General features: G+C 35.4%; 1 protein-coding gene across 3 annotated transcripts in view; it reads right to left on the bottom strand.

Moving 5' to 3' along the window:
- Positions 1-22,459, bottom strand: part of CERT1 (ceramide transporter 1) — a 102,472-nt gene that overhangs the window by 26,993 nt on the left and 53,020 nt on the right. For all 3 annotated transcript variants that reach the window (XM_027039895.2, XM_027039888.2, XM_027039882.2), the window contains 5 exons: positions 20,198-20,305; positions 19,297-19,435; positions 13,801-13,884; positions 8,643-8,800; positions 3,636-3,728 (listed from right to left, as the gene is read on the bottom strand). In XM_027039895.2, coding sequence (XP_026895696.1) covers positions 3,636-3,728; positions 8,643-8,800; positions 13,801-13,884; positions 19,297-19,435; positions 20,198-20,305 — 582 coding nt within the window. The remainder of the gene's footprint in view (positions 1-3,635; positions 3,729-8,642; positions 8,801-13,800; positions 13,885-19,296; positions 19,436-20,197; positions 20,306-22,459) is intronic.

Below are 22,459 nucleotides of genomic sequence, written 5' to 3' on the forward strand. Positions count from 1 at the left end.
CTCAGCTGTATCAAATGTACAAAGAATAATAGAAAACAGAAATAAGCACAGTATGTTCCTGCTGACATGAAACAAGTGAATGGACTGTAAGTGGAACAATAGCTTCATGTTAGGGGAAAAGCTGAGGCTGAAAAGGTAGGCTGGGTTTAAGGTTCCCTAAATTTTTAAATATCTAAAGTAAGACACATGAATAATTGCTGGTCTGTCTGGAGTTTTTCCAGTTAGAATGATTACCCTAGGCCATCACTATCCCATTAGAAAGTACCTAAACTAGCAACGTGACACCACCTGGGGCCAACGCAAAAAGGGTGGGAGGAACTACGGTGTAATGCTCTTGTCACTTGTCACAGGCATATGAGACCTCTTGATTTAATGCACTAGTTTTTTGTTTTGTTTTTTCTAAATTTTTGTAATGTTTATCTATTATGGACAGACAGAGAGAGAGCATGAGCAGGGGAAAGGCAGAGAGAGGAGGAGATACAGAATCCAAAGCAGGCTCCAAGTTGTCAGCACAGAGCCTGACACGGGGCTCAAACTCACAAACTGCAAGATCATGACCTGAGCCAAAGTTGGACACTCAACCGACCAAGCCACCCAGGCGCCCCGATTTAATGCACTAGTTCTTTTAGAGCTATGAGGCTCCCTTATAACCACATTAAACACACACACACAACTTTTTATTCAGCTACAATATACAAAGAGTGCAAATTTCAATGAATTATCATTAAGTGAACACAGCCATCAAACGACCAGCTGGATCGCCAACAAGAATAGTAACAACACTCCAGAGGTCTCTCTCCTACAGGATTCCCTTTATAAGTCCAAACATTTCCGACATTCAAGTAACAGCAGTGTAACTTTGCTTGATGTAAGAAAAATACGAAATAGCCAAAATCTACTCTGAACTCAAACATATTTCCTAATGCTTTTAAAACCTCTATTGATCATAACCACATCTACACTTGAAAAATTTTAATGCTCATTCAATCTATGCAATCACTTCAGTCTCAGGAGTCTACTAATTGGGAACTATAGCATTAAAAAATTCTACTTTGATAAGTGAAATGGGCAAATAAGACAGGTACATCTTTCCTTTGATGGCACATGTAAGGGAGAACTACAGTAACTGGAATAAAGTTTACTTTATTAAAAAAACAACTTAAAAAAACCATTTTAACTCATCATGTTTACCAAGGAAAATAGCTATTTATTGCTAAATCTGTGGGAAACACCACTCTTTAGCTTACTTGCTCCATTAGCAGCATTTCTCATGTTAATGATGATCTTGGAAGAGATCTCTCTCCTTGGATTCCTAATTTCCCAATTCCTCTCTATCCAAGACTCCTCTTTGGACTCCCTTAAATGTGGGTGTTCCTCAGGGTTCTACCCTTGTTCTCCCCACAGCATTGGCTTCAGTCATGTGATGATTCCTGAAATCCACAGCCTATCTATCCATTTCTCACCTAAGCGTTAGATCTTTGTATCTAAGAATACCTAAAACCTCCTCCGGTTAATGTCTCAAAATTCATATGCACCTCCAGTTCCCTTCATTCAATCACCACACTCTTTAATCCTAATTTTAAATATGTAAATTTATCGCTGGTGTCTGTTCCTATTACTGTATCTTAATCTAGGTTATCTTCAATTCTCACCTGCGAGCCTGAAGTCTTGGAAGCTGCCAGTCAATGGCTGTCAACTTCAATCCACTACCCTCACAGCAGGGAGCAAGAATGATTTTTCTAAATGGTATATCTGAAAACTTTCACTTGCTTAAAACCCATTGCCTGAGGATATATAAGGATTCCTGTAGACCCTGCAAGCCTGGCTTACTACTCCCTCCTCTCAATAGGCTCCACCCTCCGATAAGGTCTTTCAGTTTCCCTGTGGGCAAAATGCTTTTTTTTTTTAAGTTTTCCTTTTCAGCCCCTACAAGCAAACATTCTTGCTATTCACCTGGTTAGTTTCTACTCAGACTACTCATTCATTTTTTTTTAAAATATAACTTACTGTCAAATTGGTTAACATATAGGGTGTACAGTGTGCTCTTGGTTTGGGGGTAGATTCTCATGATTCATCGCTTACATACAACATCCAGTGCTCATCCCAACAAGTGCTCTCCTCAGTGCCCATCACCCATTTTCCCCTCTTCCCCACACCCCCATCAACCCTCAGTTTGTTCTCTGTATTTAAGAATCTCTTATGGTTTGCCTCCCTCCCTCTCTGTTTGTATCTATTTTTTCCCCTTCCCTTCCCCCATCGTCTTCTGTTAAGTTTCTCAAGTTCCACATATGAGTGAAAACATATGAGATGTGTCTTTCTCTGAATGACTTATTTCACTTAGCATAATACCCTCCAGTTCCGTCTCATTCTTTTTTTTTCTTTTTTTTTTTAATGTTTATTTATTGTTGAAAGACAGAGAGACAGAACACGAGCAGTGGAGGGCCAGAGAGAGAGGGAGACACAGAATCTGAAGCAGGCTCCAGGCTCTGAGCTGTCAGCACAGAGCCTGACGTGGGGCATGAACCCATGAGCTGTGAGATCATGACCTGAGTGGAATTTGGATGCTCAAGTGACTGAGCCACCCAGGTGCCCCTAGTTCCATCTCACTCTTAAGATTTCAGCTAAGATGCTGGGAAGCCACCCCTGACTCAAAAACCTCTCGGTGCTAACAGTGTTAAACTCACCTGTTAAATAGCTTGTTTTCCCATTAGGTACTTGGGCAGGATCCTGTATATCCATGCCTAGTACAGTGTCTTGCATACATAGTATATCTTAAGGAATGAATTTAAGATAATAACGTAATTTCTGGGGATGCCTGGGTGGCTCAGTCGGTTAAGCACCCGACTGCAGCTCAGGCCATGATCTCGCAGTCTGTGAGTTCAAGCCCCACATTGGGCTCTGTGCTGAAAGTTTGGAGCCTGGAGCCTGCTTCGGATTCTGTGTCTGTCTCTGTCTCTGCCCCTCCCTTACTCGCACTCTGTCTCAGTCTCTCAAAAATAAAAATTAAAAAAAAAAAATCACTTTTATTATGATAGAAGAAGATAAGATTCAGTAGGTTGAGAGGGAAAGATTAGGGCCTGAGGTCCCTGGGTGGAGAAAAACACATATTTTGGAACAATGCTGGGAGTGTCTGACCACAACAAACCCCCTCAGGAGTAAGGTTCCTCTTAAGAATGTAACAGACCCCACCTACTCCCTTTCAGGTTTTCCTCAGAAATTTGACAGAAGACCTAAGTATGGCCATAGACCACTCAATTCAATGAAAAGGAGCCAACACCTACAGAATAACCCAGAACCTAGAGTGATCAAGCCCATAAGGGTAGAACCTGAGAAGGAACAAGGGGGAAGGGATGAGGGAAAGCTGACCAGAACTTTATAGAACAAGGACCCTTCTCTACGGTCCTTGCATTCACTTCCAAATGTCCCTTCTCTGTAAAGAGAACTTTCCTACTATTCTTCTTTTCTAATCTTATACTCTAATAAACTTTTGCCTACTGCTCATTTTGTGTCCAAGTCTTCATTCTTCAAAGCAGTGCGACAATGAATCCCGGGTATTGTGGTAAAAAAATCCTGCAACATTATGATAGATATGACCTATATTTTCCTCCTTCTAAAATCAAAATGTAACTTCATACCTCATAATCTGGTCCTCCAAAGTGGGATTTTTTCTTGAGTTCTGTCATGGCATTTTTGTATGCTTCTTCTATTCTTCTTCTCTTCTCAGTTTCCTAAAAAAAAAAAAAAAAAAAAAAAAAGAAAAAGCAAGTGAAAAATTACATCTGAAGTGGAATTTTCTCTCATTTCACTGAAATTTTATAATTTGGCTAAACAACAACAGTAATAAAAAGAAACATCCCACTCCTGTGAAAAATGAGCATTGTTCTGTCCAAGAAAACACTTTTCTCTGAGATATACTTTACACACAAACCACCATTTAAATCACCACTAAGAATTACCTTATAGGTGGGCTATATATTTAGGTGTATTAAGTAACTGTCAAAGTGCCTATGCTTAAGAAAAAAGAAAAAAGATAATATTAACACTAGAAATGCCTACAATATATTTATGTGTTTGTTTCCCCCCAGTAAAGGTGTATTTATTTTGCTTTAAAGAAAGAAAGCAATGGATGTGAAGAAAATAATCAACAGGCAAAATCAATGAATGCTAAAATATATTCTAAGAAAGATGAATGTCTAGTTCTTTTCTCACTGTTGGTTAAAACTATTTTAGAGCTGAAAAAGAGCTTAGATTTCTACTTTGACCCTCACCTTTAATCTATAGCCTTACGGGGTTAAAAGACCCAAAGTCAACACATAAAAAAAGGCTGGCCCTGGGGCGCCTGGGTGGCTCAGTCAAAAGAGTGAGAGTAATGATTTCAGCTCAGGTCACCATCTCAGCTTCCTAAGATCCAGATCTGAGATCTAGCCTCGCCATGGGCTCCCCCAGCTCAGAGCTGACAGTGCTGGGCCTGCTTGGGATTTTCTCTCCTCTCTCTGCCGCTCTCCTGTTAGCACTCTCTCTCTCTCTCTCAAAAAATAAATAAATAAATAAATAAATAAATAAATAAATAAATAAATAAATAAATATTTTTTAAAAAGGGCTGGCCCTGGCACTACCAATCTCAAACTTCTTTCTACAACACCAAATGTACTGCCCTGGTCAAATCTGATAACTTAAGTCTAACAAGCTTATAAGGAACGTGTATTTATTCTCTTTATTCCCTTCCCTTACCTCAAATCCTTAAGGGCTAAGTTAAAGTCCACAGGAACACACACAAAGCTAACTACTTCCAAATATCCTATCTGCATTAAAGCTTGTACAAATCAGTTAATTGTTCATTGGACTTAAAGACTAATTTTTGCACACTCAAGAGAAAGCAGGTATATAGACCCACCAGAATGGCTAACATTTAAAAACAAAACAAATTCCCACAATAACTTGACAATAACAAGTGTTACTAAGAGTAAAGAGGCAAGTGAATTCTCATCTATTGCTGATAATAAGTATAAAGTGACATGACCACTTTGGAAAACTGTTTGCCAATATCCACCACAGCTAACATATACCCCATGAACCAATGATTCTACTCCTAGGTATATGCCCAAGAGAAATGAGTGAATATCCTCCAAAAGCTATGTACAAGAAAGTTCATAGCAGCTTTATTCACAATAGCTAAAATATAAAAACCAAATGAAAAACTGATAAGCAAACTGAAGTCATACAATGAAATACAACAATAAAAAAGAATAAACTACCACTAAATCTAACAATACAAATAAATCTCATGGTCAATGTTGAGGGAAAAAACAGCCAGACACAAGAGTGTATACGTATACGGTCACCTCTTGAGATGGTGGTATGGTATGGACCAGGAAAAGGCATGCAGGAACCTTCTGGGGTACTATTAAAATTCTTTATCTTAATCTGAGTGGCAGTTATAGAGGTGTATACATATCCATAAAAATCGTCACACAGGACACTTAAGACTGGCACACCTTACCATACTTATGCTATACCTAAATTTTAAAAACTGAACACAACAAAAACATACAGCACAATAATAATATTCAAAGGACTTAAGGGAAAATGAAAAACCACATGAAATTACATATGAGAGCCTATTAATGTAAGCAAACATCTTCAGTGAATTGATTTTCTCTTACTAATACCGTTAATAAGTAAAATTGTTTAATCTTAGAATTTCTGGTCTTCTTAGACATGACTAGCTAACAATTCAGTATATGTCTTCTGAAATAGAAGGGATTATTATAGGTAACCAAGAAAAATAACCACTAAATATTAATTTTCTATTACTCAGCTGAAAAAATAATAGAACTGACATTAGAAACAGTATAAACAATACTGCTATCAAATACCTGTTATTATATCACCTATTACCTATTTAATTGCTCTCAATAGATTAAGCTCTTTGAGGGACAATTTCCTGCTCATTGCTGTTTTCCCATTTCTAGCTTAGAGCTAGCACATTGGAAGCGTACAAATACTTTTTGAAGGAAACAGAAATTTCACTTAAATCATATTAAATTACCACTGTACTTTCCTTCCCATTTATACGAATTACTTAAAAGACCTATTTGTTGATAAACTAGTCTCTCCACTCAAGAACTTTCTATTTCTTATAGAATGTGTCTTATACATATATAAATATATACATATATACTTATATGCATATATACACACATGTATGTACACTACACATGTACACGTATCTATATACATATCTATATCTATATACACGTTAGTATACACACACATACATACTGTGTATCACACCCACATTCTTACATTTCACATAAAATGTAACTGAGATCCAAAAAGAAAAAGGAAAGGACCCAAATAAATAAAATCAAGAATGAAAGAGAAGAGATCACAAACAACACAGCAGAAATAAAAACAATAAGAGAATATTATGAGCAATTATATGCCAATAAAGTGGGAAATCTGGAAGAAATGGACAAATTCCTAGAAATATATAAACTGTCAAAACTGAAATAGGAAGGAATAGAAAATTTGAACAGACACATAACCAGTAAAGAAATTGAATTAGTAATCAAAAATCTCCCAAGAAACAAGAGTCCAGGGCCAGATGGCTTTCCAGGGGAATCCTACCAAACATTTAAGGAAGAGTTAACACCTATTCTCTTCAAGTTGTTCCAAAAAATAGAAATGGAAGGAAAACTCCCAAGCTCCTTCTATGAAGCCAGCATTACCTTGATGCCAAAACCAGACAAAGACCCCACAAGAACTATAGACCAATTTTCCTGATGAACATGGATGCAAAAATCCTCAACAAGATATCAGCCAACCGGTTCCAACAATACATTAAAAAAATTATTCACCACAACCAAGTGGGATTTATACCTGGGATGCAGGCCTGGTTCAATATCTGCAAAATAATCAATGTGATTCATCACATCAATAAAAGAAAGGACAAGAACCATATGATCCTCTCAACAGATGCAGAGAAAGCACTGGACAAAATACAGCATCGTTTCTTGATAAAAACCCTCAAGAAAGTAGGGATAGAAGGAGCAAATCTCAAGATCATTAAAACCATATACAAAAGACCCAGTGCTAATATCATCCTCAATGGAGACAAACAGAGCTTTCCCCTTAAGGTAAGGAACAAGACAGGGATGTCCACTCTCGCCACTGTTATTCAACATAGTATTGGAAGTCTTAGCCTCTGCAATCAGACAACACAAAGAAATAAAAGGCATCCAAATCGGCCAGGAGGAGGTCAAACTTTCACTCCTCACAGATGACATGATACTCTATACAGAAAACCCAAAAGATTCCACCAAAAAACTGCTAAAACTGATCCATGAATTCAGCAAAGTTGCAGGATATAAAATCAATACACAGAAATCGGTTGCATTCCTATATACCAACAATGAAGCAAAATAAAGACAAATCAAGGCATCGATCCCACTTACAATTGCACGAAAAACCATAAAATACCTGGGAATAAATCTAACCAAAGAGGTGAAAAATCTATACACTGAAGACTATAGAAACCTTATGAAAGAAATGGAAGAAGACACAAAAAAATGGAAAAAGATTCCTTGCTCCTGGATAGGAAGAATACTGTTAAAATGTCAACACTACCCAAAGCAATCTACATATTCAATGCAATCCCTATCAAAATAACACCAGCATTCTTCACAGAGCTAGAACAAATAATCCTAAAATTTGTCTGAAACCAGAAAAGACACTGAATAGCCAAAGCGATCTTGAAAAAGAAAACCAAAGCAGGAGGCATCACAATCCCGGCCTTCAAACTGTACTACAAAGCTGTAATGTTTATTTATTTTTGAGAGAGAGAGTGGGAGAGAACGGGGCGGGGGGTGGGGACAGAGATTTCTGCACAAAGTCAGATTTTGACTACTGTCTGGCCTAGTATTCAGAGCTGAAATATAACATAGAGTAAAATTCTTCCAACTGCTACTTAGAATTTCTGGACCAGTCTCTGTACCTCAGCTCCTTCTTTAAATGGCATTAGACTAGAACTAAATCTTCTAAGATATGTTACAGTTATAACATTTTATTGTTTTACTGATGTTGAATTCTAAATAGAAGTTTTCCTACTAAACAAATTCACTGAGCCAAAGGTGACATTAGGAACTAAAGACTCATATTGTAATGTTATTATGAATGCTAAAGTTTAAGCAAAGGTGGAAACAGATGAATATGAGGCAACTGTTCAATGAACAACGTATATATGTTAAATAATAGCACAATGACCCTGGAAGTATACACAGCTATGAACACAGTAAGCTAGTGTTTAACTTCATAAACTGGTGTTTAAGAACTTAAATACAGCTGCACGTATTTCACAATTAAGCTAGGTAATGTTAAATGGCTTATCACTTCTATTCCAAGGCATTTCTATTACTACAAAATTTTTTATATTAAAATCCTACCAAGAATTTATGTTGTATGTAACCAAATACATAACTGGTGAATCTCATTAGGAAAATGAGTTTAAGATGCCCACAAAATTTCAGAAGAGTAGTACCCCCTGCTACTTCTATCAATCCCAATAGATTTTTCCCTAAGAAATTACTATAAAGCTGAATCAAATTGGATCATTTTTTAAAAAGAAGAAAAACAACACTTACCTTATCCAGTCTTTTTTGCCAGCTGTCCTCACGTTTTACCATCAGTTCAATACAATGAGAAAGTGTAGCAAGGATTCCAGCAGTAGTTGCTTTAAAAGTTATCGCCTCCCCTTTAAAGTCTATACCATTAATTCCTCTTGGTGTTACATGTGGAAATACTGGGGAAAAAAAAGCTATTCACTGAACATCTTTGTAATGAAGAAATAAGTCTTCATCAAAATGTAAAACTAAAAAATGTTTAAAAACCCAGTAAGTCAGAGCAGGCTCTTAGATTCTAATTCTCCTCTTGATGGCCAACATTTAAAAATTTCCATCCATACTCTACAAGCAAAGAAGCTTGTGGCAGCGTATGTACTTTCATAGCTTTTTTTCTGGATGTTGTTTCATGAAATCTATTTGCTGTACTACACCCAGTGAACAAAGTGGTAGGAGGAATACTTTACCAATAATACTCTGACATCTTAAAGTGGGACGAAACTATGGCAAGAACTACCTTACATTTTGAGAGACCTAAAATTTAAAAAATACCTAAAGATAAACCATACAGAATTGAATAAGGTATGTAAAATTAAAATAAATGTCCAAAATTAAGTCTGAGACCAATGCACATGTTAAATGGCTCTTATGTTTATATTTTATAATTTTAACTCAGAGTTAGTCTTTGAATTAAATGAAAACTCTTACAACTCACAAGATGCAAGCAAGAGAGCATAATATCTTATACCATTAACTAATAAAAAACCACTCCAAGAGAACTCCTTAAGAGAAATAATGATACTTTCAACTTTAAAAACTCCTATATAGATATGACTTAGCAAAGGTATAATCCACAAAAGTAATAAAATGAACTTCATCAAAATTTAAAATTTCTGCTCTTGAAAGTACTGTTAAAAGAATGAAAATTGTAGTTATGCAGAATGAATAAGTGTAAAGGTCTAATGTATAGCAAGAGGACTATAGTTAATAACACTGTAAATTTGCTAAGACAGATTTATCAACTTTGATATCTTTTCAAAGAACCAATTTATAGTTGGATTGTATTGTATTTTGAGTCTCTTCTTTTATAATAAAGGTGTTTCAGCTATAAATTTCCCTCTAAGCACAGCTTTAGTTGCAGTCCATCAGTTTTGGTATATTGTATTTTTGCTTTCATTCATCTCACAGTATTTTCTAATTTCCTTTCTGATTTTGTCTTTAATCCACTGGTTATATGTGAGGGTGTTAATGTCTACGTATTTGTGAATACCCTAAATTTCTGTCACTGATTTTTAATTTTATTCCATTGTGGTTAGAGGACGTACTTTGTATGATTTCAATCCTTTTAAATTAATTGACGCTGGTTTATGGTCTCTCCTGAAGAATGTTACATATACTATTCTCCTATTGTTAAGGATATTGTTAAGAATATATATTCTCCTATTGTTAAGTGGAGAGTTCCATAGATGTCTACCAGGTCTGTTTGTTTTTATAAGTATTTTGTGTCCTTGGTGTTCTTCCTACTTGTTGTATCCATTACTGAAAGCTGGATAGTCAAGTCTCAAACTATTACAATTCAATTGTCTTTTTTTTCCTCTTCAATTTATTCAGTTTTTGCTCCATGCATTCTGTTATTATATACAACTACATGTATAATTGTTATGCCTTTTTGATGAATTGACACTATTATCATAAAGTCTCCCCTTTTGACTCTAGAAATATAAATTAAGAAAAGGATGCACAGAACATAACAAGAAAACTTACATTAGAGGTAAATATTGTTCACAAAAGGTTGAGGAAACAGTCCTTACATCATGATTTAGAACCGTGAGATCATGACCTGAGTTGAAGTTGGATGCTTAACTGACTAAGCTACCCAAGCGCCCCAGGAAGGTGTTTTCATATCCAAAAGTTCCTCCTCTAGTCTAATATTCAAATTACCTTTAAGTGTCTTTATTATCATCTTAGAACCTGTGGAAGTTTTATTCTAATCTTCACACCTCACCCTCAATCCTATTCTTGGAATACATACAATTTATTATCAGGTCGGTATACTAGTTCTAAATTTTTAAAAATCTTAACATATTCACTAATCACAATAGGTAATCTTGACCAAATCTTTTTTAAAGTTTATTTATGTTTTAAAAAGAGAGCGTGCATGTGCATGAGTGGGGAAGGGGCAGAGAGAGAGGGAGAGAGAATCCTAAGCAGGCTCCATACTGACAGCACAGAGCCAGACGTGGGGCTTGATCCCATGGCTATGAGATCATGATCTGGGCCAAAATCAAGAGTTGGGACCCTTAATCGACTGAGCCACCCAGGAGCCCCTAGACCAAAGCTTTAATGATGGCTCTAATGGTAAAATTTGTTACAATGACCACTCCCAAGAATCAAGTATCATTTCTCCCTTTTCTGATGCTGGCTGCATCTAGCACTAAGAGCCTGTCTTTTTTGAGAGATGACTGACACCCTAATCCCATGCTATGATCAAGTAGTACCAGATTTAAAGACTACATGTTCCATTCACTTTACTAGATTATATAGAAAACTTCTAACTCATTTCTAACTCTAACAGAAAGTTACTTTCCATCTATGGTAATTAACAAGAGTTACTTTGCATCAACAGTAAGAAAGGAATTATTCTGTTTATTTTTAAAGTTTTTATTTATTTATTTTTTTGGGGGGTGGAGAAAGTGAAGAGAGCACGAACACAAGTGGGAGAGGGGCAGAGAGAAAGGGAGAGAGTGGGGTGGGGGACAGAGAATCCTAAGCAACCTCCACACTGTTAGCATGGAGCCCAATGTGGCAATGTGGGGCTTGAATCCATGAACCATGAGATCTGGACTGAGCTGAAATCAAGAGTCAGTTGCTTAACCGACTAAGCCACCCAGGTGCCCCAAGAAAGCAATTATCTTATTTTATTTTAATGTTCTTTTAATTTATTTTAAAATGAGAGAGAGAATGAATGAATTTTTATTTATTTTAAAATAAGAGAGAGAGAGAGAGAGAGAGAGAGAATGAATGAATAAATAAATAAATGGGGGACCAGCAGAGAGGAAGACACAGAATCTGAAGCAGGCTCCAGGCTCAGAGCTGTCAGCACAGAGCCCGACGTGGGGCTCAAACTCATGAACTGCGACATCATGACCTGAGCCAAAGTTGGACACTTAATCAACTGAGCCACCCAGGCACCCTGAAAGGAATTATTTTAAACAGTGCATTCCACAAGTGTACTTCAAACATGACTCATGATTTAAAAAATTATGTAAACATCTTGTAGGGTATTTCTCTAAATGACTCTAATAACTTTGCCTTCTGTTGCTTGGTTTCAAGTCTCCAGAAAAAGAGATTGGAGGCTTTCCTCAAATGTCTGGAAATCTGGCTATCTGTTCACATTTAAGAGTAAGTTACTAGAAGCTCTGTAAGCATTAGCAGGGTTTTAAACCCAGTGGACTTCATTTAAGGGTGATCTGGTAGTGAGACAGCTTCTTCATGGTAGATGTAGAAAATCTCTATAGGTCCCTTCCTTGTGGTCATTCAGCATCTAGAGTTATGTTCTATTTTTGTATCAGAAAATATACATCTGGTTGATGGGTATTCTGGAAACAGGGTAAAAGAAGGGAGCTTCAGTACACAGACTTTCATTTCGCGCCTGATCACCAGAGTTCTTGGAGATAAGAAGAACAATGAGGTTGCTAAATTTCAATACTCAGTTTGTAAATTTCTGCATAATCACTTTATTGATGATAGGCCAATACACCTATCTTTTGCTGTGCCAGGTATTCCAGAATCTAGAACCGTCCATTTCAATTTCTATAGAAAATAAATTTCTATTCTATTCTGGGGAGTGTAGGTCGGGGAACTGACTGGGCTGGAAGATTGGACTTGCGAGTTTTACAATTTAACAATTTTCCCAATGTCCAAACAAAATCTTTTTTCCATTAAAGCAGATTATTTATTGTGAAATTAAAATACAACTTGAAATAATCTTCCCCAAATAACCCTCTAATTTAATAAAGATAAGTCTAGATGGCTCAGTAAGGTGCAACATTTCAGTCCCAAGTCCCAAGTCCCAAGTCCCAAGGATAGATAACCGTGTAGTAAGAAGCTAGTATTTCACAAGACTGAGGGGAGGGCAGGTCATAAGCAGGAAGAAAGCTATGATGAAACTAAGAAACAGGAAGAGCCAAAAAGGAAAAAGTAGGGGGAGAGAAGTATCAGATTTTAGTATCAATAATAGAATATTCCACTGTGATCTACGAAAAAGAAAATTAATTCCACGCATACGACAGTTTGAAAAATTATTTGAAAACAGGCCACAAATTATACCTCACATTCTTTCACAACATTAGCAAAAATAAGCTTAAGTAGATTAACTTATTTTTTCACAATGTCTTATTTTTGTAACTTAAAAATTTTTTTACAAATCTAATCCAGCTTTTTTGTAGGATATTTCAAAAGAAGAGTACTGACTATGGATCACAGGTTTCTGGATTTGTTTTTTTGTTTTTTCAGGCTTAAGATTCCTCATGTAAATGATACCATGCAGTATTTGTCTTTGGCTTATTTCTCTTACATTAGGCCCTCGAGCTTCATCCATGTTGGTGCAAACTGTAGGTTTCTAATGAACAATTCAGAATTCCATCTAATAAGTTAGCCATTATAAATACAGCAAAAATAAATGGGTATATGAAATAAACCACCTTGCTCCTGTGTCTATAAACAAATACGTGGTGAAATCAGAGCTATTTTTAATAACTTACATTTAATAACACTGATTATATACTTTTTAATACCAGTTTATTAAGTGAAGACAGAATAGTATGTTCAACAGAGAGAATATACTTTAAATAAACATTCAAGTTATATTATAATGCTTCCCCTCTAAGAAATAAACTTTGAGTGCTAGAAACTGATTTTATAAAATACTGCTGAAATAAGCAGGTCAATGTCTGGAATTTAGAATGAGTCTTTGTTAGATAATGAGCTGCCATTATTATTTAATGTCACAATGTGTATTTTACTCATATGTCTTTTCCTGGAAGAAACTTTCACTTTCCAGTAATTACACTGCTTTTTAAAAACTACTCAATTAGATAATTATTCTTGTTATATACTTAGTTATTATATAACTTTAGAAAGTACACTTAATCCAGCCAACCGGAAAAAATATACTACTTACACTTTTCCTTATTGCCATTAGTATTATGCAAGAAGTCTCCATCGGAACGTGTTGTAGGAAAGTCATCTTCATCATCTTCTACCACTAAAGAAAATATATTTCAGGATATTAGGATTAAAGGAAATAGAAAACCAATTTATTCTTATGTTCGAATGAAGTCAATATATTCTAGATTCTGTGAGTACAAGACCTTATTTACCTTTGTATTTTCAAAGGTTGTCAAGGTATGCCCAATAAACATGCTGTGCAATGTCTTGAAATACATTAGAAAAATTGTACCCATTCTCATTTGTGTAAGGGATAACATTGAGATATGAATTGTTTTGTCCTTTAGTCATCCTATCCCTTACTACCCAGCTTGGGGTGATTTCATAAGTCTACCAGAGGCCTGCAAGGGCTGAGCAGGACTGTAAGAGAGTAAGTTACATGCAAAAGATACCTTAACTTGCCTCTGGGAGTTCTTAAATTTACTATTTCTGCATGTGTAGGGAATGACTTACAGGTCATGACAACAAAATGACTTACAGGTGTGATATCAATTTGCATTCATCCTTATGTGTCTGTGCCTGGACATTCCTTTTAACTTACTCAGTTCCAGAAAAAACAGAATCCCCTCTGTTCTCCTTCTGCATACCTTTTTGTTCTATGTCCTATCCCTTTTTCTACTAACATACTTTAATCCACTGTATTATGTATTCCACTCTTAATGCAAATTTATAAACCTTATTCTCTGCTATCACGTTTTTAAATGGCTTTTCTTTTCTTTTTAGGTACTCCCTTTCTATGTAAGAAGTCTTCATTCTAAATTAATGTTTTACTTCTTGTCTGTATCTCTTTACATCAGGAGTAACTTCATCCTACAATAAACATTTCATCTACTTTAGCTCTCTCTCTCCAATGGATGTAGAGCCCACTCCTGTTTCTTATTCCTCCCCTAAATGGCAATAATCACGACGAAAAATACGTTTGTTCTGTACTGCCATTTTCTAGTTATTAGGCTATTTCATTTTTTCATCACTTAAAAATTTTGCTACTCATCTATAACAACTTTTTCAAATCATAAGCTTTTATCTACTAATACCTACTATTCATTTCCACCTAGCAAAGTAATATCAATACCTGACTAACATTTTTCTTTTCTATGTCCATCATTCCTATAGACGTCAATATTCATATTGAAGCCTCTGCAGGCATCTTAGTCCCAAGACTCATCAGATTCCCAGATTGTGTGGATCTTCATCTTCTTGTCAATCATTTGCAAATATGGTCAATTCTAAGAAGTTCATTAACACAGCATATTGCTCTGTTTTTAAATCAGTACTTACCATCAAACAAGATCCTGACCTTGACGCAATACTACTTTGATCAACTGTTCTTAAATACTACTGAAAGGTTTGTGCTTCACTTATCTCACTAGAATCTATTTTGGGTTTTGTATCTCTAACCATCTAATAGCCTAGTACCACCAAACAGGGATTTTCAACTTTATTTTTCTAGCGCAACACTCAATATAAAATTGATGAAAATAAGAGCTGTTCTGGCTAAAAGAGTGGCGTTCCTCTTTTCCTTCCCAACCAGGCACTCCTTGTCCATCCTTGAGCTACCTTTAAGGGATGTGTGACATGATTTAAGCTACTGTCCTAATATAAATCCCCCATCCCAATCAGACTGGTTTTCCTTACTAACATTCAAATCTATTATGCTAAATTGTATCTTTGGATCTTGCACATTCCTGCTTTCCCTATCCTTGAAATAATCTAAACGAACCACATTAAAAACAGCAGCTATTATTTATTGAATTGTTGCTGTTATGCACAGTTCTAATGTATGTATATTCTCACTTAATTCTCACAATCATATGTGCTGGATATAATATTCACTTTATAGCTGAGACAACAGATGTGAAAAAATGTTAAGTAATCTACTTCGAGTCAACAAACTAACAATGAATAAAAGAGCAAGATTAATAGAAACTTCCTTTTAATGTGATACATCTATCTTCTTTTAAAATCAAACACTATGTTTAGGGTAGAGACAATGTTTTCTACTTCTGCAAACCATACACACACACACACACACACACACACACACACACACACACACAACTTTAAGGGTTAGTTAAATCCTACTGAAGTATGTGTGGGAATGTGGGTGGTCTGGCTAAGACTGCCTAACTAACCATTCTGATTAAATATTTTATATAAAAACACTGAACACCTAAAATAAATGAGAATTTGCTGTTATCATTTCAATGACACACTTAAAAAGCACAGTGATTCTTAAAATTCTTTAAGCCATAAAAACACTTCAAACCAAGAATACTCTACCCGGCAACGTTATCATTCAGAATTCAAGGAGAGATAAAGAGTTTTCCACACAAGCAAAAGCTAAAGGAGTTTGTCACCACTAAACTGGCCTTACAGGAAATGTTAAGGAGACTTCTTTAGGCTGAAAAGTAAGTGTGTTAATTAGAAACAAGAAAATATATGAAAGAATAAATTCTCATTGGAAAGGTAAACAGAGTAAAGGTAGTAGATTAATAACATATAAAGCTAGCATGAAGGCTACATGACAAAGTATTAGAGCAATCCACTACCTACAATCCACTGTTGTCATATTTTGATAATTTTAATCTATTTATTTAGAGAAAGATAAGCGAGAACGTGAAGAGGGCAGAGAGAGAGGGACAGAGATAATCCCAAGCAGACTCCACACTGTCAGTGTGGAGCCTGATGTGGGGCTCAAACTCACAAACTGTGATCATGACCTGGGCTGAAATCAAGAGCTGGATGCTTAATCGACTGAGCCACCCAGGCACCCCCAAGGTATTGATAATTTAATGAAAGATCCTTAGATTCAGTTCAGCAACTGTGATCTACAAAGTAGGAAACTATGGTCCATGTCCTTATTTCACCTTTACCCAGCATGAGTTCTTAAAAATATCAATATTTTTTATAATAGCATTTATAGGGAAATCAGTTGTTATGGTTTGAATTATGTCCCTGCAACATTCATATGTTAGAAGTCCTAACCTTCCATACCTCAGAATGTGACTGTATCTGGAGATGGGGTGTTCACAGAGGTAATCAAGTTAAAATGAAGTCACTAGGGTGGGCCCTAATCCAAGACGACCGGTGTCCTCATAAACGAAGGAAATTTAAACACAGGCACTTACAGAAGGAAGATGATGTGAAGACAAAGGGAAGAGACAACCCATCTATAAGCTCAGGAGAGAGACCTAAAATAGATCCTTCCCTCATGGCCCTCAGAAGAAACCAATGTTGGTAACAACTCATCTCAGACTTCTAGCCTCCAGAACCGTGAGAAAATAAATTTCTCTTGTTTAAGTCACCTAGTCTATAGTACTTTGTGATAGCAGCCCTAACAAATTAATATATTAGTCTACCACTGTTGCTATTTATTCAAACATGAATAGCATTTAAAATTATTTTTCAAAGATTCTATACAACCTGGTTATCACTGTATCCCAACTTCTAAGCCTTCCATTATCACTTTTGTCCTCGAAATGTTCTTTACTACTGATAAGATCATTTAAAAATAAATAAATAAATTCTGTATGTATTCTCTTTTTGTTGAAAGGGCTATTTGCAAGCAAATGAAAGATGATGTGTAATGTTTAGTTTGATAAAAAAAGATATACACACATTTTTCTTAAGGAGAAACACAAGTTGAAAGGCCTTTATTTTTATAGAAATAAATATCAAATGTTAACCTAAAACTTAAAGTCTATGAAATATAAAGAACATTAAGGCTACTTAATTTAGATAAAATTAAGTACCTAAATTAAGTACTTTATGAGGAATATGGGTTTCTGCTTCTGACCAACATAGAAGAAACAGGCTACCCTCTAGAATGAAACTAAAAAACTCGAAAAACTACATGAAACAATGGTTTTCAAGACATTGGATATTAGGCCACAAAGGACAGTGATTCCTGAGAGTCAGGGAACAAATAACATGAGCCCTATGACTGCTCCAGGTTACTGTCTTGGGAGAGTTTCCAAGCTCTAGAGTAAGGAGGAAACCAGGAGTCTGGCAGACTCTCTAAGGTGAGAAGGAACTGACAGTACAGAGAAACAAAGGCAACTGGAATTCACAAGGCAGATGACTGCAGAGGAGAGGCCCGTACAGAGAAAGAATTCTGGAGATCAGCAGAAGGTCCCTTTGAACATTCAGTAGAGTACTGTTAGCACATACAAGTGAGGGAACTATAGAGGCCAGGGAAAGAACTGTATGAAAAAATTCCAGGGAAAAGTATCCAAAACCTACATGGTACAGGGAAAAGTACCTGTTTCCAAATCACGGACTGGAAAACCTCATAATTCACAGTGTACTGGTTAAAGAACACTGAAAACTCTTGCCTCAGTAGTGGGGAGAAATTAAAATACATAACTGTAAGGTTCTTATACTATGCTTGGAAGTGGCATGTTACTTGAAGGTAGTTAAATGTACATACTATGAACCATAAAGTAGCCACTAAAATAACGAAGAGTAATAGCTAAAAAGCCAAAGGAGGTGACAAAATTATTTACTAAATACTCAATCCAAAAGAAGGCAGAAGGGAGGGAAAAGAATAGAGAGAACAAAAAGTATCAACTCAGATCAAACACATTTAATAAGACCAAGAAATGAAACCTTGTCAAGCAACCTAGTTATACTGGGAATGAACATGGTGCTATTTAGGAATACTGAAGGCATTTTTGTCTTCACAGCAAAGGAAAGGAACAAATGAAGAAGAGCAGATGTTAACAACATCAGTAATATCTTTAGCAGTAACAAAGAAAGAGTAACTTTAAAAACTTACACGAGTTAACTTAAGATCATGTCTCTTAAATTAAAAAATTCACTAAAGATTATTTTTAAACATCTATGTAGCTCCATTATTGATTTCTTCTTCAATGAGAAAAAAGCCAGAGGAAGGGAGGGGGAGAGGGAGAAGTGAAGAGAAAAAGGAAGGGAGAAGAGGAGGAAGACAGAAGAACACAGAGATCAAATGATTTCAGATTTAGAGGATTTAACATAAACATGCTTCTCTGTAAGACTCATCAGGGGGTAATTTTTTTTTTTTTTTTTTTTAAAGTTAAGCTCTAGGCCTAATGTGGAGCTTGAATTCATGACCTGAGATCAAGAGTTGCATGCTCTACCAACTGAGCCAGCCAGGTGCCCCACAGGGTAAATTTATTAGACGTGATCATGTGAAATACCCCATACTACCAAGATGATAGATATATTTTTTAATGGAATAAAGAGTTTAAAAACCATGTAAAAGTCTTCAATGGCATCTGGTTTGGGTGATCAGATTAATTAGGATATGTTAATATAGTATACAAGTTATAATACTGAAATCTGCTACATTGGGGGTTTTCAGCAAGTGACTATAGTTACCTTTATCACTTAAAGACATTACCCTTTAAGATCAAGAAGCTTTAAATCCATTCATTCTCCAAGTAAAAATAGTGGTAATAGCCTAATTAACCTTTATCCCTTTGAAGTTCATCCTTGGAGACAGCATCAGCACAGGCATCAAAGTACTTCTGTAAAGTATCAACTTGTCTACACAGGATATCTCTAAAGGTTTCCATTTCAGCCAGTTTTTCACGTAAACTGTGACCTTTCTGCAAAACACACAAAGTGGCGAGGTAATCCAAGTTAACAAAACTGGAATTTAGATACTCCTATTATGTTTCATCACCTTTTAAAGTCTACATCTTATTACTGAGGGGATGGGGTAGGGAGAGTTGTCAAGTTCAACGTAACACTCCCAGGAATAGACTCGAACATGACTAATTAGTGGCTTGACAGTGATAAGCCTGAAGGAAGTAGAGAACAGTTAAGTCTGACAATGTGCTAATATAACATTTAGTATTTTCAAATTAAAATTGTGAAAGACTTTGGGCAAACATATTACTCAGTGACCTTTCAAAGGAATAGTGAGTGCCATCTATAGAACTCTTAAGAGAGCATGTTGTTTGACCATATAGAATTTAATTTCATTGCACTGGAGCTACTTTACAACTCTTTAAGTAGAAGAAAACTGAGAGCAATGTAAAGTCCACAGAGGTGCAAATTAATTTTGTCCAGTGAACACACTTGGTTACTAATCTCTGAACAGAATATATTTGCATATATTAACAAAATCATTTCACTGTTCTTTACATTCTGCTTTGAGCCAATTTTTTTTACATCTTAACTCATTAATGAATTAAATAAAATCTGATATGTTCATTTTATATTTGTAAGAATCATCATTTTGCACCTTAAAAACCATAACAATATGAAATAAGTTACATTGTGGAATATTTCTTTCAAAAACCTATCAAGTTCTTTTCACAACACTCAGTACTCAATTTATGCTGCCGTATAGCATAACAACAAACCTTGAATGAAGAGGTGGATGTTGCAGAATAGCCACTTGCTCCAGACACCAGAGACACCATAGAGCCATGTCGACGCAAGCTGGATTCAGATCCATATCCAGATTCGGTCTAAAAAGGAAAGTAAACTAAGTGAAAAAAAAGTTAAATAAAAAATACTTCACTATCACAAGAAAAAAAAGTTGTAACTGTGAGGTAATGGGTGTTAACTAAACTTATCGCAATATTCACTTCACAATACATATATATCAAATCATTACATTGTACACTTTAATACAATGTCACATGTCAATTATATATCAATAAAACTGGAAAAAACACTTAAGAGCAAACAAAAGTTTCCCATAAATAAATAAGGTGATTGTAACAATAATTAGCAATTTGAGTCCACTCAAGAAATACAGGTAACCCAATGGCATAAGTAATGCTTTTCAATTCCTAGTTGCCATTTAATTGGGAAATTTACTGAACAACAACTTCATGTTGGGCTAGTGGGCTAGGAGGGTTAAATAACAGGAAAACTACCGTGAGTAGTCAAATTCAGAGACAAAGTAGAATAGTGGTTACCAGGGACTAGAGGAAGGGGGAAATGAGGAGTTGGAATTTTACAGGCAGAGTTTTTGTTCCAGAAAAGGAAAAAGTTCTGGAGATGGATGGTGATGTTCGAGATGGATGTACTTAATGTCACAAAACTGTACACTTAAACATGGCTAAAATGACCAATTGTTACATGCATTTTACCAATAAAAATTGGACAGAACAAGGATAAAAAGATGATAATAGGAAAACTTTCAGTACTATTTCTTTATAGGTGAATCACTTATCCCGACATAGCTCAAATACAACTGTCTCAGTGAAGCCTTTCTTATTACACCAGGCAGTGCGTCTCTGTATTCTCAACCATTCTAGAGCATGATTACGGCACTCAATTAAAATAGTTTTACACTTTGTAATTACGACTGGAGTTGGAACTTCTAGAAGAAGATTGTATCTTTAAAAAATTTTATAGTAACTTCAATAGTTCATAACAGAAAGAAAGTTTCCAATTTAGTCAGTCTGTTAAGTAATCATACCATGGAAGATAATTAATTGAACTCCTGGATATTTGGGTACAGTTAGATTCCGTACTGTAGTACTACTTGGGGTTGGCATTCCTCAGAGCACCAATTTTCACTCTTCTTATAACAAAAGCAGTAATAATAATATAGACAAAGGAAATGAACATTTGAAAAAAATACTTCCAAGTACCTGAAACCTGCTCAACTATTTTGGATTTCTGATTACTTTCTATTGTTATTTTTAAAAGGTACTATGGATAATTTTAGTCTTAGTCACAAAACTTAAGGTAAAAAAATATCTAATCATTTCTGGTATCATGCCTAGTAGCAACATTTAGAAGGTTTTTAGATTACTTGATTTTCAAGATTAAGACTAGGAATCACTAAAATTAAGCATGATGTATTACAGAAACCATTTCTACTGGCATTTTTACATCCTCTGTGCTCTAGCTCCCGAAAATCCAGTACATTTCCTATATACCTATTGGTTTACCCAAGACATTATTCTAACTGAAAAACATTCTTTTAGGTATAAGAACATTAAGTTTTTATACTGATTTAATTACTAAATTAAATGTTTGTGTTATTGTCTTTATGTAAATGATACTAATACTAGTTCAAAACATTTTCCAGTTCAGTATCACTTCATTTAACCGAAGTTCATTATTCTAGGAAGAAGATGGAAAAGGAGGAAGAATGAGAAAGGAGGAAGAGGAATCCAAAATCAAAAGAGTAAAACAGCTCATGGAAAAGAGAAAAGTACCTTAGGCAAAGAGACTAGAAACTTATCCATGTGAAAACCTCTTAAAATTCAAACTTCCAGTATATACTGGTTGCCACACAAAGTGAAATTATCATACTTCAATAATGGTCATTAATAAAACACTCTGTGAAAGATACTGCAATATGTTCTTAACTATGAAGTTACTAAGAAATTACATATAAACTTAAGACTGCATGGAATCAAAGCTCTTCTCCAAGATTTACATACGTCATCCTAACACAATTCCATACCTCAAAGCAAAACAGTGTTTTAGTGATGAAGCAAAATATGTATTTTTGTGCCAGGAAAACTATTCATGAAAGGGTAAAACATGCACTTTATGTAAAATTGTACCTCAAGAAAATTGATATTTTTTTTAGAAGATAAAACTAATCTATGACAAAAGAAAATAGGCCAGGGAACGGGGGGAAATGGTTACAAAGA

The sequence above is a fragment of the Acinonyx jubatus genome, chromosome A1 (assembly GCF_027475565.1).
Source record: "Acinonyx jubatus isolate Ajub_Pintada_27869175 chromosome A1, VMU_Ajub_asm_v1.0, whole genome shotgun sequence".
In the NCBI taxonomy this organism is placed as follows: domain Eukaryota; kingdom Metazoa; phylum Chordata; class Mammalia; order Carnivora; family Felidae; genus Acinonyx; species Acinonyx jubatus.